Genomic DNA, 12,948 nt, shown 5'->3' with positions numbered 1-12,948 from the left:
GACAAATTTAGGAGGTTAGGAATGGTCTGGTTAGCCACTAAAGCCAATGAGAATGTTCTGGGTCCCTACTCCCAAGAGACATCTATTTATCTCTTTGTCCCAGGGCAAGGGACAATCGCTCTTCTGAAGGACTCCTCCAACCCAGCACTTCTGCCCTGTGGTTGGGCCCCAAGCAGTGACACTCTTTGCCTGAGTCCCACTGCCTTATCCAGCAATCCACCCTGTCTGAGGTGAGCTTCACAGGGCTGTGGACATGAGTGAATGAAGTTCAAAGCCTCTCCATGTGGCTTCCCATCCATCCTCCAGAGATGAGTAGGGGCCTCATCCTCAGCAAGTCTGTAGTAGGGACTCAAGAGAACATATCCTAGACCCAGGCTTGGCCTTCTCTTGCTGGACAATCCTGGGGCCATGTTCCCCCTCTCTGGGACTCAATTTTCTCTTGGGCAATGAAGTTTTCTGGTCCCTTCCAGGAGATTTCCTCTGATTGAGTCTCTGCAATACCTGGCCTAGACAAGCTGCTGCAGAAGAACTTCCCCACAGGCACTTGCTGGCCTGAGTCCAACAGGAAGAACCTGCAAGCTTTACTGTTCAGGAGGCCCCTGTCTGGGGAGTGGCATGGAGAAGGGAGAGGGAATCAGAGCCCCACATGAGTCCCAGATTCAAGAAGCTCAGCTACCAGGGTTTGCTGCTATCATGGAACTTTTATTGAGCATTTTCTCTGTGCAGAGCCCTATGCACAACATGGAAGAAAACAGGAAGACACAGCCAACACCCTGCCATATAGGATGGAACAGAAGAGATGAGATGGTCACCATGGAGTCCTGATGGACAGACAGGAAGTACTTGCCACTGATGTTACTGTGAGGACCATATGCCCCCCTCCTCAACCCCCAAAGGGCTGCATCTCAGCCCATTCAGATCTTCCTGCACCTCCCAGTAGCTAAGGCCTCCCACAGCAGGGGATCCAACCAGAGTTGGAAAATGGCCCTGCAGCTGCTGGGTGCTGCTGGGAGACAGGAGGAAGAGCAAGTGCGGTCCAAGGAAAGAAAAGGAAAGAAAAGGAGGAGAGAGCTCTTTCAGTGGGATGGCAAGTGAAGCATCACTGGCGCATCCACAGCCACAGGTTGGCAATGCAGGCCGACAATAGCATGGTGAGGAACGCAGCTTCCCTCTAGCGACTGATGGCTACCTGGTCCTCCAGGGCACACAGACGCCCATCGATCTCACACAGCTGCAGAGAGACCAAGAGCAGGCTAGTGAGCAAGGCTGTTCTGTAGAGGCAGACAGTCCACCAGTGGGAAAAAGTATGAAGTTAGAACAGAAAGGGGCTTTGCTGCCTTTTGGGATGGCGAAGTGCCTCTGGGTAAGAAGCAGCTGAGACTAGAGGCCTGGAGTGTACTGGACTGCCTGTGTGGGCAGGCCCAGCTGCCTTGCAGTCTCCTCTAAGTGCATCAGGTTGCCTGGATGAAGCCAGACTTTCCCAGCTGTGAAGTGGGGAAAGACATTTTACTCCTGGGGAGGGCTGGCATAGGGGAACCAGCTGCAGAGGGGGCCACCAGGTCAATAGCTCTCCATACCCACATCCATGCTCATGGCTGCTACACTCTGCCCACCCAAGAAGACCCCTCTATCAGACCTCAGAGCCACTCTCTCTGCATAGATGTCTCCATCCTCTTATATTCCCTCTTAGTCATCCTTTTCTCTTCCCCTATTTCCTTCCCATATTTCAGGAGAGAGGCAGTCTTAAGGCTAGTTAGCAAGATGGGACTCCACAGACATAGAGATTGAGAGGTAGGGGTGAGGAGCCTGACCTCACCACAGATGTTTAAGGATAAGATAAGTGGACTGATTGTGCAACTTCAAGGAGGATAGATTTAGCATTGTTGCAGCCCATCTGCCCCCAAAACACCGTGATTCTGCCTCTATCCTCCAAGTGAGTCCTCAGCAAAGCAGACACTCACCTGTCTCCTCATGACTTCCATCTCCAGTCCATTTGGTTCTTCTGGGCCAATCTCTGCAATTATATCTGCCTCTGAGTTGCTGGGAAATCAGAAAAGACAGTGAGTCACAGTTGCTGGTTGTCCCAGGCCAGACCTGGCAGGAAGCACAGGAAGGCCATAAGGGCAAATGTGTAAGGTCAGGGACCTCTCTGGACAGTGACTCTGTCAGCCTCCAGCCCTTCCCTACCTTGTTAAGCAGGTCCTGGGAGCCAGCCCAGCCCAGCTGTGGAAAACTGGGAGAACTCAAATGTGCAAGGGACCAGGAGGCTCAGGGGCTGTGGTGAGAAGGCAACAGGTCCCCAACAATCATGGCCAGCTGCTCACAAATCCTTCCTGGCCAATCTGCTTGCCAGACCCTCTATCCCACCCTGATCCCTGGCCATAAAGCTCCTTTCCTCTTTCAGGGTTTCTAGGACCCATCTTACCGCTCATAATGGAATCTCATGCCTTGGAAGCCACCAGGATACTCTTGGGAATGAACATCCCCATGGGCTAGTTCTCTTGACATTCTGGGTATTGGCAGCTGAGTACCCTAAGTAAAGGAATGGTCAAAGTAACTTTCTCATCCCTAGCTGAGAAATTTGGCTGCCCCACACTTTGCCTAGGACTAGTGGTACACCTCTCCCCAAGAGTCACGTGGTGTCTGATCCTTCAGAATCAGGCTGGAGTCTTCAGACCATTAGGAGAGCCTGGTAACCTCACAAGTTGGCTGCCTGCCACCACCCCACCCACACCATGATCCTCGGTAGCTCCTGGTCATCTAGGCTGCAGCAAGGGAAAAGCAGTGATAGGGGTCCCTATCCTGTGCCAGCACTGTCACATACAGACATCAGTTGAGTGTCTGCAACCAATGATAAAGAATGGAAAACCTCAGTTTTAGAACCAAGGAAATTGGCTCCTAGAGAGCTGACTGTACTTCCCAAGGATACATGGTAAGTGTGAGAACTCAGGATAGAAGGCTAACTACTAGGAAACCACAGCCTCCTTGTCCTTCTCTGGGTGGGCCCAGCCATCTCCATGTCTTTCATTTCTCTCTGTCTGCTAATGACTCTCTGCAGTGGATGTCTCTGGCTCAGAGCTCTGGAACAAGAGGTATTTCATGAATTAAAGAGTCAGTGTGACCTAGAAGAGCAAAACATGACTGATGCACCTGGGTTCGAATCTCAGCTCTGGGTTTCCAGTACAAGATAAAGTATCTTGTAAGATTCTTGTTTAACACACACTTATGACATGCCAGGGACCATGTCATCCTCTGAGTCCTTACCAATATCAAGTCATTAAATCCTAATCATGACCCTTTGACACAGGTATTATTATCACCTCATTTTGAAAGATTGGAAAACTGAGACACAGAGAGACCAAATAACTTGTTTATGTCATGTAACTGGTAAGAAGCAAAGCAGTATTTTGAATCCAGGACATTTTGTGTCAGAGGTTGTACTCTTAACTATTACACTGTGATAACATTCATACTTGACGCTGCTTCCTCTTAAGACTCCATTAAGAAAAGAGTGAAGACAATAAAATTATATAAGCCCATAAGAAGGAAGATAATGGTAGAGGCAACAGAGAATGAAAGAGCTCAGCAAGATTGTAGAGTTTAGGAAGTGCCAATAAGGAAGGCAAAGGTGAATGAAGTAAGCCTCAGTGTGGCTCGGAAGCAGATGGAGTGCAGCTGAGGAGGGCCCCACCTGGCAGTGCCCTGGTTGTAATTTTGCATTATTTGTTGTAATTATGCAAAATTTACTTTTCTCAAAAGTGCACACAGAAACCAGTGTGAGTTTCTTTTTTCTTTTTTATTTTTGATGAACAGTACCTCATAGTCACACTATTTTATTTTCTTCTTCCACTTCTTAAGAAACCTCAAAAAATAGCATTAAAAGGACAGTGGGTGTCAAGAAGACCCCAGGACTATAAAGGGGAAAATTGATGGACAATGTCTCCTAGAACAATTTCCACACCATTCCCTTGATTTTCCTAAAGATTGGCATTAGAAGGACAGAATTTTTTTTTGAGAGATTTGAAGGCAAATAAGGGTGAGCGACTGGTGGCTAGAGTTTGTTTCATTGTGATAATATAGTTTGTTTTAACATCAATGTAATAAGAATTAATTTAACAACATCTACAATTCAATAACTTATTGTCATCACCTATCATAAGATAGGTCTAATTTCAAAAACAATTGTCTTTATTTTTTTGGTTTTTAATTTTAGAAACCCTCTATTTAGAATTTTATATATATATATATATATATACATATACACACACACACATACATATATACATTATAAAGCATAAGAGCTTTATATTAGGAAAAGTGATGAACTGAAGGTAGTCCCAGCAGGAAGGGAAGGAGAAAGAGAGGGAGAAAAACATCAATGTGTGGTTGCCTCTCACACACCCCCTACTGGGGACCTGGCCAGCAACTCAGGCATGTGCCCTGACTGGGAATCGAACCAGTGACCCTTTGGTTTGAAGGCCAGTGCTCAATCCTCTGAGCCACACCAGTCAGGGCCCTGCTGTTAAGTAACTTTAAAAGTGTTTTTTTTTATTTTCATGTACTGTTTAAGGTATATTACATATTTCTCCCAAATCAGCAAAACAGTATCATTATATGTTTGTTCTTTCATGTTGTGGTTCTCCAGAGGCAGTAACAGTCCCATTTTTTTACTCCAAAATAATGGATAAATAAATAGAATTGATAAATTTCTTAATTCTAAGTGTCTACATTTATTTCTAAGGTTCATATAATGACTCTATTTTTTTAAAAGTGTAATTCTCTGTTCATAGCAGGTAACTTTAATTAATCTAGAGGTTTAACTGCCCCCACCATTTGCTCAGTTTTAGGGGCCTCGGTGGCTTGCTGGATGGAGCCTGACCTGTTGAAGCAGCTTAATTTGGGCTTCAGCATTTGGACACAGGATGCCCTCCCAATATTTCTGGCTTATTCTTATTCCCAGGAAGTCCCTGACCTGGGAACCCTTTTTCTCTTTCTTCACTGGAGATGGAATCATTTCAGCATTTATCTTAATCCATTCCCTAGAACAGTCAGGTCTTCTTGCTCTCCAAACTTGTTGCCTCTCTACAGTAACCTTTGCAACAGTATAACAACCAGTTTTCTAACTTTCTCTAACCCACAAATGTAGCTAACAAAATTGGCTACAGAAGTACTGGGCTCAAGTGATTTCCTACAACAAACAAGAAGGCTGCTCCACTCCAAATCAGCAGCCTTTTCCCAGTATCTTTTCCACAATATGGCCACCATTTTTTTCTAGAATATTCCCTCACCATGGTGAAACTAGCTTAAAGGATTGGCTACAAAATTATCAGATACCATTGACTGGACTTCCTAACACCCAGGAAGTATAAGAACCCCACTTGCCTTATCATTGTTCCAGCCCTGATATATATTTTTATTTAAATACATTTGTGTTTTTAAATATATATATATATTTATATGTAAAATATATTTATATGTAACATAAAATATAAATATTGATATAGATATATTTAGATATAGAGAGAGCAATATATACTTATTTACTTTTTAATAAACGGAAGTGTAATTTCACACACACTAGAGTTTTGCAGAATAATGTGTGTGTGTGTGTGTGTGTGTGTATATATATATATATATATATATATACACACATATACTCCCCAAGGAATATGTGCTTCAGTCATTCTGGGCTCAAGGTTGAACTCCCTGTCTACCAAAGGATGGCTCTGACCTCTTGCTGGACACCTCTGCTCTCATTTGCCTGCTTCCTCCTCCCAACAAGTCAATATTTCACTATCATTAGGCTGGAGCCCCTATAGCCAGTACTCCCAACCCCAACCCAGCCACCATATGCCAAGGGCCCCATAAAATATCACCTTCTTGGGTCGAGTGGCAGTCATATTCCAAACTGGTTGGCCTGCAGCAGAGCCAGCAGCTTTCTAACCCAACTTTTGTCGCCGTGGAGAGACACCCAGGGACCGGGATCCATGCTCTATTATTTCTGGGGAGAAGAACAAAGGCCCCAGGAACACCCATAAAGGCTTTAACAAGGCCTCCTGGGCACAAGACACACCAGAAAGAGATTGGGTCCCCAGACTTCTTACGAATAACTGAATACCCATTCACTGCTGTTAACTGCTGCCAATCTCAGGCCTCAGTTTGTTCATATGTTCAAAAGATTAGCAAGTGTTAAATGAGGGCCAAGCTCTGTGCTAAGTTACTTGGAACAGAGCAATGACCAATAGATAAAATTGCAGCAATCAAGAAACTGACTGGGTGTATAGAAGGGAAAAATAGAAAACAATCCATCACTGTAAATTCAAATCAAGAGACACATGTTTTCAAAATGATAAACACAGGGCAATATGACAGAAGGACAGGGCTACTTCTAGAAAAGTCAGAAACAACATTGAGGCGGAGACCTGAACAAGAAAAAGAGTCCAGCCACGGAAAATCTAGGGAAATGGCATTCCTGGCAGAACAGCTTGCACAAGGGCTGTGAGGAAGAGCCAGTCTTGGGGTGTTATAAGGACAAACATAAATTCAGCATGGAGTGTGGGTCACCATGTCACAACATGAAATATGTTGAGGAGGAGACCTTGATCAGATCATGTAGATATGGTAAGAGTTTAGATTTCATTCTAAAGGGCAGGAGAAGGTATTGGAGGGTTAAAAGAGAGAATTGATCTGATTGATCCTATAAGTTGAGCCTTCTGACTGTTTTGCAATACACACAGTGGTGACTTGGATGAAGGGAAGACCAAGGGACCACACATGTTGGTCTCACCCTCCTCCCTCATGTGCTGCAAAATGTTCACATCAATCCCTTTCACCTCAGCTCCCTGTCACTCAAGCCGCAAATACATGTATTTGCACAAAAAGACACTAACAATCACACATAATACATAATGCCATACATATGTTCAAACACATGCACACATATATATGAGTGTCTGCCCACCCTCTCACACACTTTCTCCAACACACATGCACAGATGCACACACTCAAGGAAAGCAACATTTCAGGGGATCCTCACCTGCTATTACCAGATGCTCTCGACTTTGCCCATGGCTTCCAGGAACCAGGTCTTCAGACATGGACATCTCTATCTCCTCCTTGGTGCTAGGGAAGGCTCCTGCCATCACAACCAGTTGTTCACTTGTAAGCTATGGCCAAGGATGCACAGGAAGCAAAGCAGAGAGGAAAGCACTCAGAAAATCAGTCCTTTGAGGGGTCAGAACTCAAGGTTAATATACCCTGTCATGAGGGTGGAGCCAGACTCCCATTTGGACTTACCCCTTGGACCAGCACCTTCTGTTCCTGCTGTATCTTGTTGGCAAGGCTCATGGCCTTCTCCTCTGCTACTCTGTAAGCAACATAGGAGAAGAGATAAGGCTCAGAACCCTTGCCTGTGAGAACTTCTCTGGCTACCAAATCATCTGATTTGGCCCCATTGGGGTGCAGGTGGGCCCACCCTCCATCATTTCTAGAGAGAGATAGGGACTAACACAGGACCTCAGAGTCAGTCAGTGGCCAAAGCAGAGAGATCCCAGGCCTACCGTGGCTCCTGCAAGCCCAGCTCTGGATAGAAGCATCCTTCAAATGCATCCTTTGCAAAATATATCTTGCCTCCTCCATTCCAGAGTTCCCAGGCAGAAGAGGTGGCCTTTAGATGCCCTGAGTCAGCCTGTGCAGGAACAATGAGAACCAAAAGAAGGAAGAGCAGGAAAGGATGGATATGCTTATCAACACTGGAACCTCTAGGGTCCCCAGGCCCTGCACCCTCTGATCTAAGTCTAAGTTCTTCCTGAGCTTGCCTACTGATTAGACCACTGTGAGGTTTATGTGCCCACTTGACGAGCATACAGTTCCCAGTCATTCCATCAGAAACTAGTCTGGGTGTTGTTGTGAAGGTATTTTATAGCTGTAGTCAATATTTACAATCAGTGAACTTAAAGTAAAGAAGACTACTAACCCTCAGTAATGTGAGTGTGCCTCAATCAATTGATTGGAAGACCCTAAGAGCAAACACTGAGGTTCACAGAGAAGATATTCTGTCTCAAGACTGCAGCATAACCCCCTGCTTAAGATTCCAGACTGCTGGCCTGCCCCACAAACTTTGACTTTGCCTAGCTGCATAATGGCATAAGCCAATTCCTTAAAGTAAATCTTTATACATACACATATTCACCCATCTTGTATATCCACCCATCTTGCTGGTTCCTTTTCTCTGAAGAACCTTGGCTGATATGACCACCAAAGGTTGTATGGACCAACCCTTGGGAACCCTCAGCTCTTAGGAACAGCCCCAGAGCTGCTAGGGGAAGAGGAAGCTTTTTGTAATAGGAACCAAGCACAGTTGGGGGCAGGTGGGAGGAAAAGAAGTAGGGGGCAGAGAAGAATGAAGGAAGGAAGGAAAAGGCAAAAGAGAAGAAAGGGAGGGGCCAGGACTTCTTTAGAAATGGTGGTGTAGTATTGGTTGCCTATCCTCCTCCCTGGCTCCACTTGTCCAGCTCTGGGACCAAGCTCTCTGGAGCACAGCTGACACAGGCACTGCCTGCATTGCTGAGGGACCCTGAAGAAGCCCTTCCCAGCTGCAGCAGAGCAGCTGCCATGAAATCTGAGCTTTCTGGAGGGCACTTTAGGGTCAAAGAAGTGTGCTCTGTGGGACTCAGTAGCTTGAGAAGCAGGAGCCAGTGGTTTCTGCCAGACCAGGGTTACCACACTGATAAAATAAAAATACAGGATGCCAATTTAATTTTTCAAATAAACAAAAAATAATTTCAAATAAATTTTTAGTGTAAGTATGCTCCATGCAACATTTGGGACATACTTGCACTAATAATTATTCATGGTTTACCTGACATTCACATTAAACTGTGTATCTTATATTTCATCTAGCAACCCTATGCCCTGCTCATCCTTGCCATGATCTAACCTTCCCTTTCTTGGAGCCTCCATCTCCCCACTGGACAACAGAACTAACAGTCCTTTACTTATAGGGTAGCTGGATTGGAAGAGCACTCAATCAGCAGGGTCAAAATAGTGTGGACAAGCATAGGCAGGGCTTTGCATTATTAACCTCAGATCAAATTATCCTCTGACTGTCGACTGGCCTTGACCAATTGGGGCTTCCTGGGCACTGGTGCACTAGGCCAGGTGCATGCAAAGGCACTGCCCCCTGGTAGCAAAGGAACCCACTGCCTAAAGCCAAGGAAAATGGATGGAGAGACTTCCTGGCCAATCTCCCAATACCAAGCAGAAATCCTGGCATTTCACCTTGGGAACCAAAGATGGTTGGGTGATGGGCAACAAAATTTGCATGCTGTTTCTTTCTCACTTCTTCTTTGTGGGGAAGATTTGGGTTGGAGAAGAGCATGGACATAAGAGGTGAACTGCCGTAGATTAGCTGCCCAGACAGTGCAGAGGATATGTGGCTTCTCTAAGAGCAAGCAGAAGAAGGGGTTTGGACTTGTCCCTTAACATGTCTCTCTAACATGCTAAACTTTTCCCTCCATCATAATTTTCTCCTGAAATTGCCCCCAAACTCTCATTCCAAACACCCTGGAAAGCTCTCACTGTCTGATATGTTGGCCTCAGGAACATGAAGGACTAAAGCATCCCTGGGTACGGAGAGATTTGCCAAGCTTTATGGGAGCCAAAAAGATGGCCCATGGCCAAGTGTAAGTGTTGGGCTGCAGAGACCTAAACCCCAGTGGAAGGCTCCCAGAGGAGAAGGCCATAAGTCCCAAAACTCTTCCTTCAGGATATTAGACAGATACTTCTGGGAAGGGGAGGGAGGGACCTAGAGAACATCTGGCTTATATATATATGTGTATATGTTTACAGTATTTTACACAAATGAGATCATACATTTGAGATATGTTCTGTTCTACAACTTTTTAAAGTGAACTGTGTGCCTTAGTGATCTCCCATGTCAGAACAAATGTAGCTCAGTCTTTTAAACATAACAGTATTTTGCCATGTTTATTGATCTGCTCATGGACATTTTGGGTGTCTAGGGCTTTTAACTTTTATTTTGAACAATGTTGCAGTGAGCATTACTTGGCCATGCTTCAACACACATGGGTAAATATTTTTGTAGAGCAGGTGCCTAGAAGAGGTATTGTGGGGTCCTAGGATATGTGTTTTGACAATTTTGACTGATATTATCAATGTCTCCTCTGAAGAGGCTTCACCAAGTGGGACCTCACCAAGGGGAAGCAAGTGCTAGTTTCTTCACAGCCTTCTCAAGATACTGTATTATGAAACTTTCTAAATGGCATCTTTATGATGAGTGAAAAATGATATATATTGCATTGTTGCCTTAATTTATATTGTTTTAATTATGAATAAATCTGAACAATTTTTCATGTCTATTGATCTTCTTTGTTCCTTTCTTGTGAACTGTGTACTAAAGGGCTTGGATCTTTCTTAAAAGAAGAGCTGTTTTATTAACAGAAACAGATGGGGGGCAAAGGCTCTCCTCCTCTTCAAGTTAAGCATATCCAAAGAAAACGTGTAATCATTTTCCCTGGAGCTGATAGTGAATACAGAGTCTCCACTGGGGACCAAACAAACACAGTTAATTACATCCAATTTTGTGTTGAAATCTAGAAAGCATCCAGCCCCCCACAGAGCAGGTGTGAAGCACAGGCAGATGTTACCTTCCATCTGCCTCTCTGCCCTTGTCTTTAGTCTGTCTCTCTGCCTGCCACACAATGTGTCTCCACCAATGCCTTCCCACCACTGGCCTCTTCCAGCTATTTAATTAGCCATGCACTCTACTCAGATTCTTGACCAGCTTGAGGTCTGATGGCCTGTGTGCTATCTATTTCCACCTCTCTTACAAGCAGCAGTGGGAGGTGGCAGGGACCCAGGCCCAGGGTTAGTACACGTGGGGGTGAGTTCTAGCTCTTACACTATGTCATCTTAAGGAAGTTGCTTCTCCTGCTCTAAGCCTCAGACCCCCATCTTCACATGGGAGATTGGGCTAAAATTCTGTTTCTTGGTTTGGGGAAGATATTTTGGAGCTACCTGGACTTCAGGGAAGACTCCAGCCTCTCTTTTCCCAGACTAGTCCTGCCTTCCTCAATTTCTTATATTGGGGTTCCTTGGAAGAGGGCATTCAAAGCCAATAGGTATGGAAATAAGTAGATAAAAAAAATTGGGATACATACATGCAATTAAATAATACTTGGCCATAAAAAAGAATAAAATCTTGTCATTTGTGATAGCATGGATGGACCTAGAAGGTATTATGCTAAGTGAAATAAGTTAGTTAAAGAAAGGTAAATACCATATGATTTCACTTATATGTGCAACCCAAAGAACAAAATAAATGAACAAACAAAACAGATATAGACTCATAGCTACAGAGAACAGACTGATGGTTGCCAGAGGGGAGGGGGGTTGGGGGACTGGGTGAAAAAGTTGAAGGTATTAAGAAGTACAGATTGGCAGTTACAGAATAGTCACAGGGATGTGAAGTACAGCATAGGGAATATGGTCAATAATATAATAACATTGTACAGTGCCAGGTGGTTGCTGGAAATATGGGGGAAATACTTTGTAAAATATATGATTGTCTAACTACTATGCTGTACTCCTGAAACTAATACAAAATAATATTAAATGTAAATAAGTAAATTTAAAAAGAAACAGGAAACAATTATCACATGCAGTACTATTGGACTATAGCTCTATAAAACCCTTTAATTTCATTTTATCACACTTGAACTGCAGGTTATTAATAAACTGATTTTCAGGGAAGGAAGGAAGGAAGAAAGAGAGAGAGGGAGGGAGGGAGGAAGGAAGGGAGGAAGGAAGAAGGAAGGAAGGAAGGAAGGAAGGAAGGAAGGAAGGAAGGAAGGAAGAAAAAGAAGAAAGAAAGAAAGAAAGAAAGAAAGAAAGAAAGAAAGAAAGAAAGAAAGAAAGAAAGAAAGAAAGAAAGAAAGAAAGAAAGAAAGAAAGAAAGAAAGGAAGAAAGGAAGGAAGGAAGAAAGGAAGAAAGGAAGAAAGGAAGAAAATTAAAAAGTCAATGGGCATGATTATCTGCTGCCTTCTCTGCTCAGAGCCCTATTTCAGGCAGCTACAATCCCAAGCCCAAGCAAGCCCGATTTTGGCTGCAAACCCAGATCTTCCAGACATCTGGGAGCTTCCTCTCTGCTTAATAATAAAACTTATGAACCTGTAAACAACTTTCCTTCCTGCTCCTGGAAGCAGCTGGTACTGAGGTCATCTTTGGAGCCCCAGGCCATCCCCCAGCCAGAGGGGAAGGAGAATGGGGACTAGCAGAGCCTTGCAGCTAGCTGTCTTTCCTTTCCTTGAAGAGACAGGAAGGACAGATCAAACTGCAGAGACTATAGCTGGCCCAGGAAAGGAGGGTCACTTCATGAGTACAGAGAAGGAAATAAGTGGCAGAACCACCTGGGGTAGCCCTTGGAAACCAGCCTCCATGGGAATGAGGCAACCAACAGATTATAGGAAGCACCTTGATTTCCAAGCATCAACTCCCCTCATTCACCAGGGCTGTCTTGAATCAAGAATGACTGGGTGCCAAGCACTGGAGGTAAGAATGAAGTCCCAGTCCTCATGGAGCTCATGCTGTAGAAGGCATATAGAAACATGTGGACAGTCAGAAAGTCCATGAGTCTGTGAGGACAGTAGTGGGGGTTGTTTTTGTGGCAGTCTTGCCCTTTATCCTTCCACACTGTGCCTCCTAGGGAGTGTGATATTTCCCTAGAGCACTGTCAACCTGAGAGGGAGGGCCTGACCATTTTCTGTAGCACCTTCAGCCTTTGACTACACACCTCCAAAATAACTCGCTTCTTCTCAAGGGGGCTCAGATTGGTAAAAGGCCTTCTCCAAGTTGGTTAGAAATATTGGTCATGCCCCCTGAACTCTGGTCCAGTCTGTGGTAGCAGCTCCAGCACAGGTGGGTTAAA

At 44.6% G+C, this 12,948-nt stretch overlaps 1 protein-coding gene across 1 annotated transcript; it reads right to left on the bottom strand.

Moving 5' to 3' along the window:
* Positions 1-1,099: 1,099 nt before the first annotated feature.
* On the bottom strand, positions 1,100-7,143 carry FATE1 (fetal and adult testis expressed 1). The gene is given in 5 exon segments (XM_024551129.3): positions 1,100-1,231; positions 1,962-2,040; positions 2,426-2,532; positions 5,877-6,001; positions 7,038-7,143. Coding segments are annotated over 5 exon segments (549 nt in total).
* Between the last annotated feature and the right edge of the window lie 5,805 nt (positions 7,144-12,948).

Source organism: Desmodus rotundus, chromosome X (assembly GCF_022682495.2).
Source record: "Desmodus rotundus isolate HL8 chromosome X, HLdesRot8A.1, whole genome shotgun sequence".
NCBI classification, from domain to species: Eukaryota; Metazoa; Chordata; class Mammalia; order Chiroptera; family Phyllostomidae; genus Desmodus; species Desmodus rotundus.
This window is presented reverse-complemented; position numbering and strand designations above follow the sequence as displayed.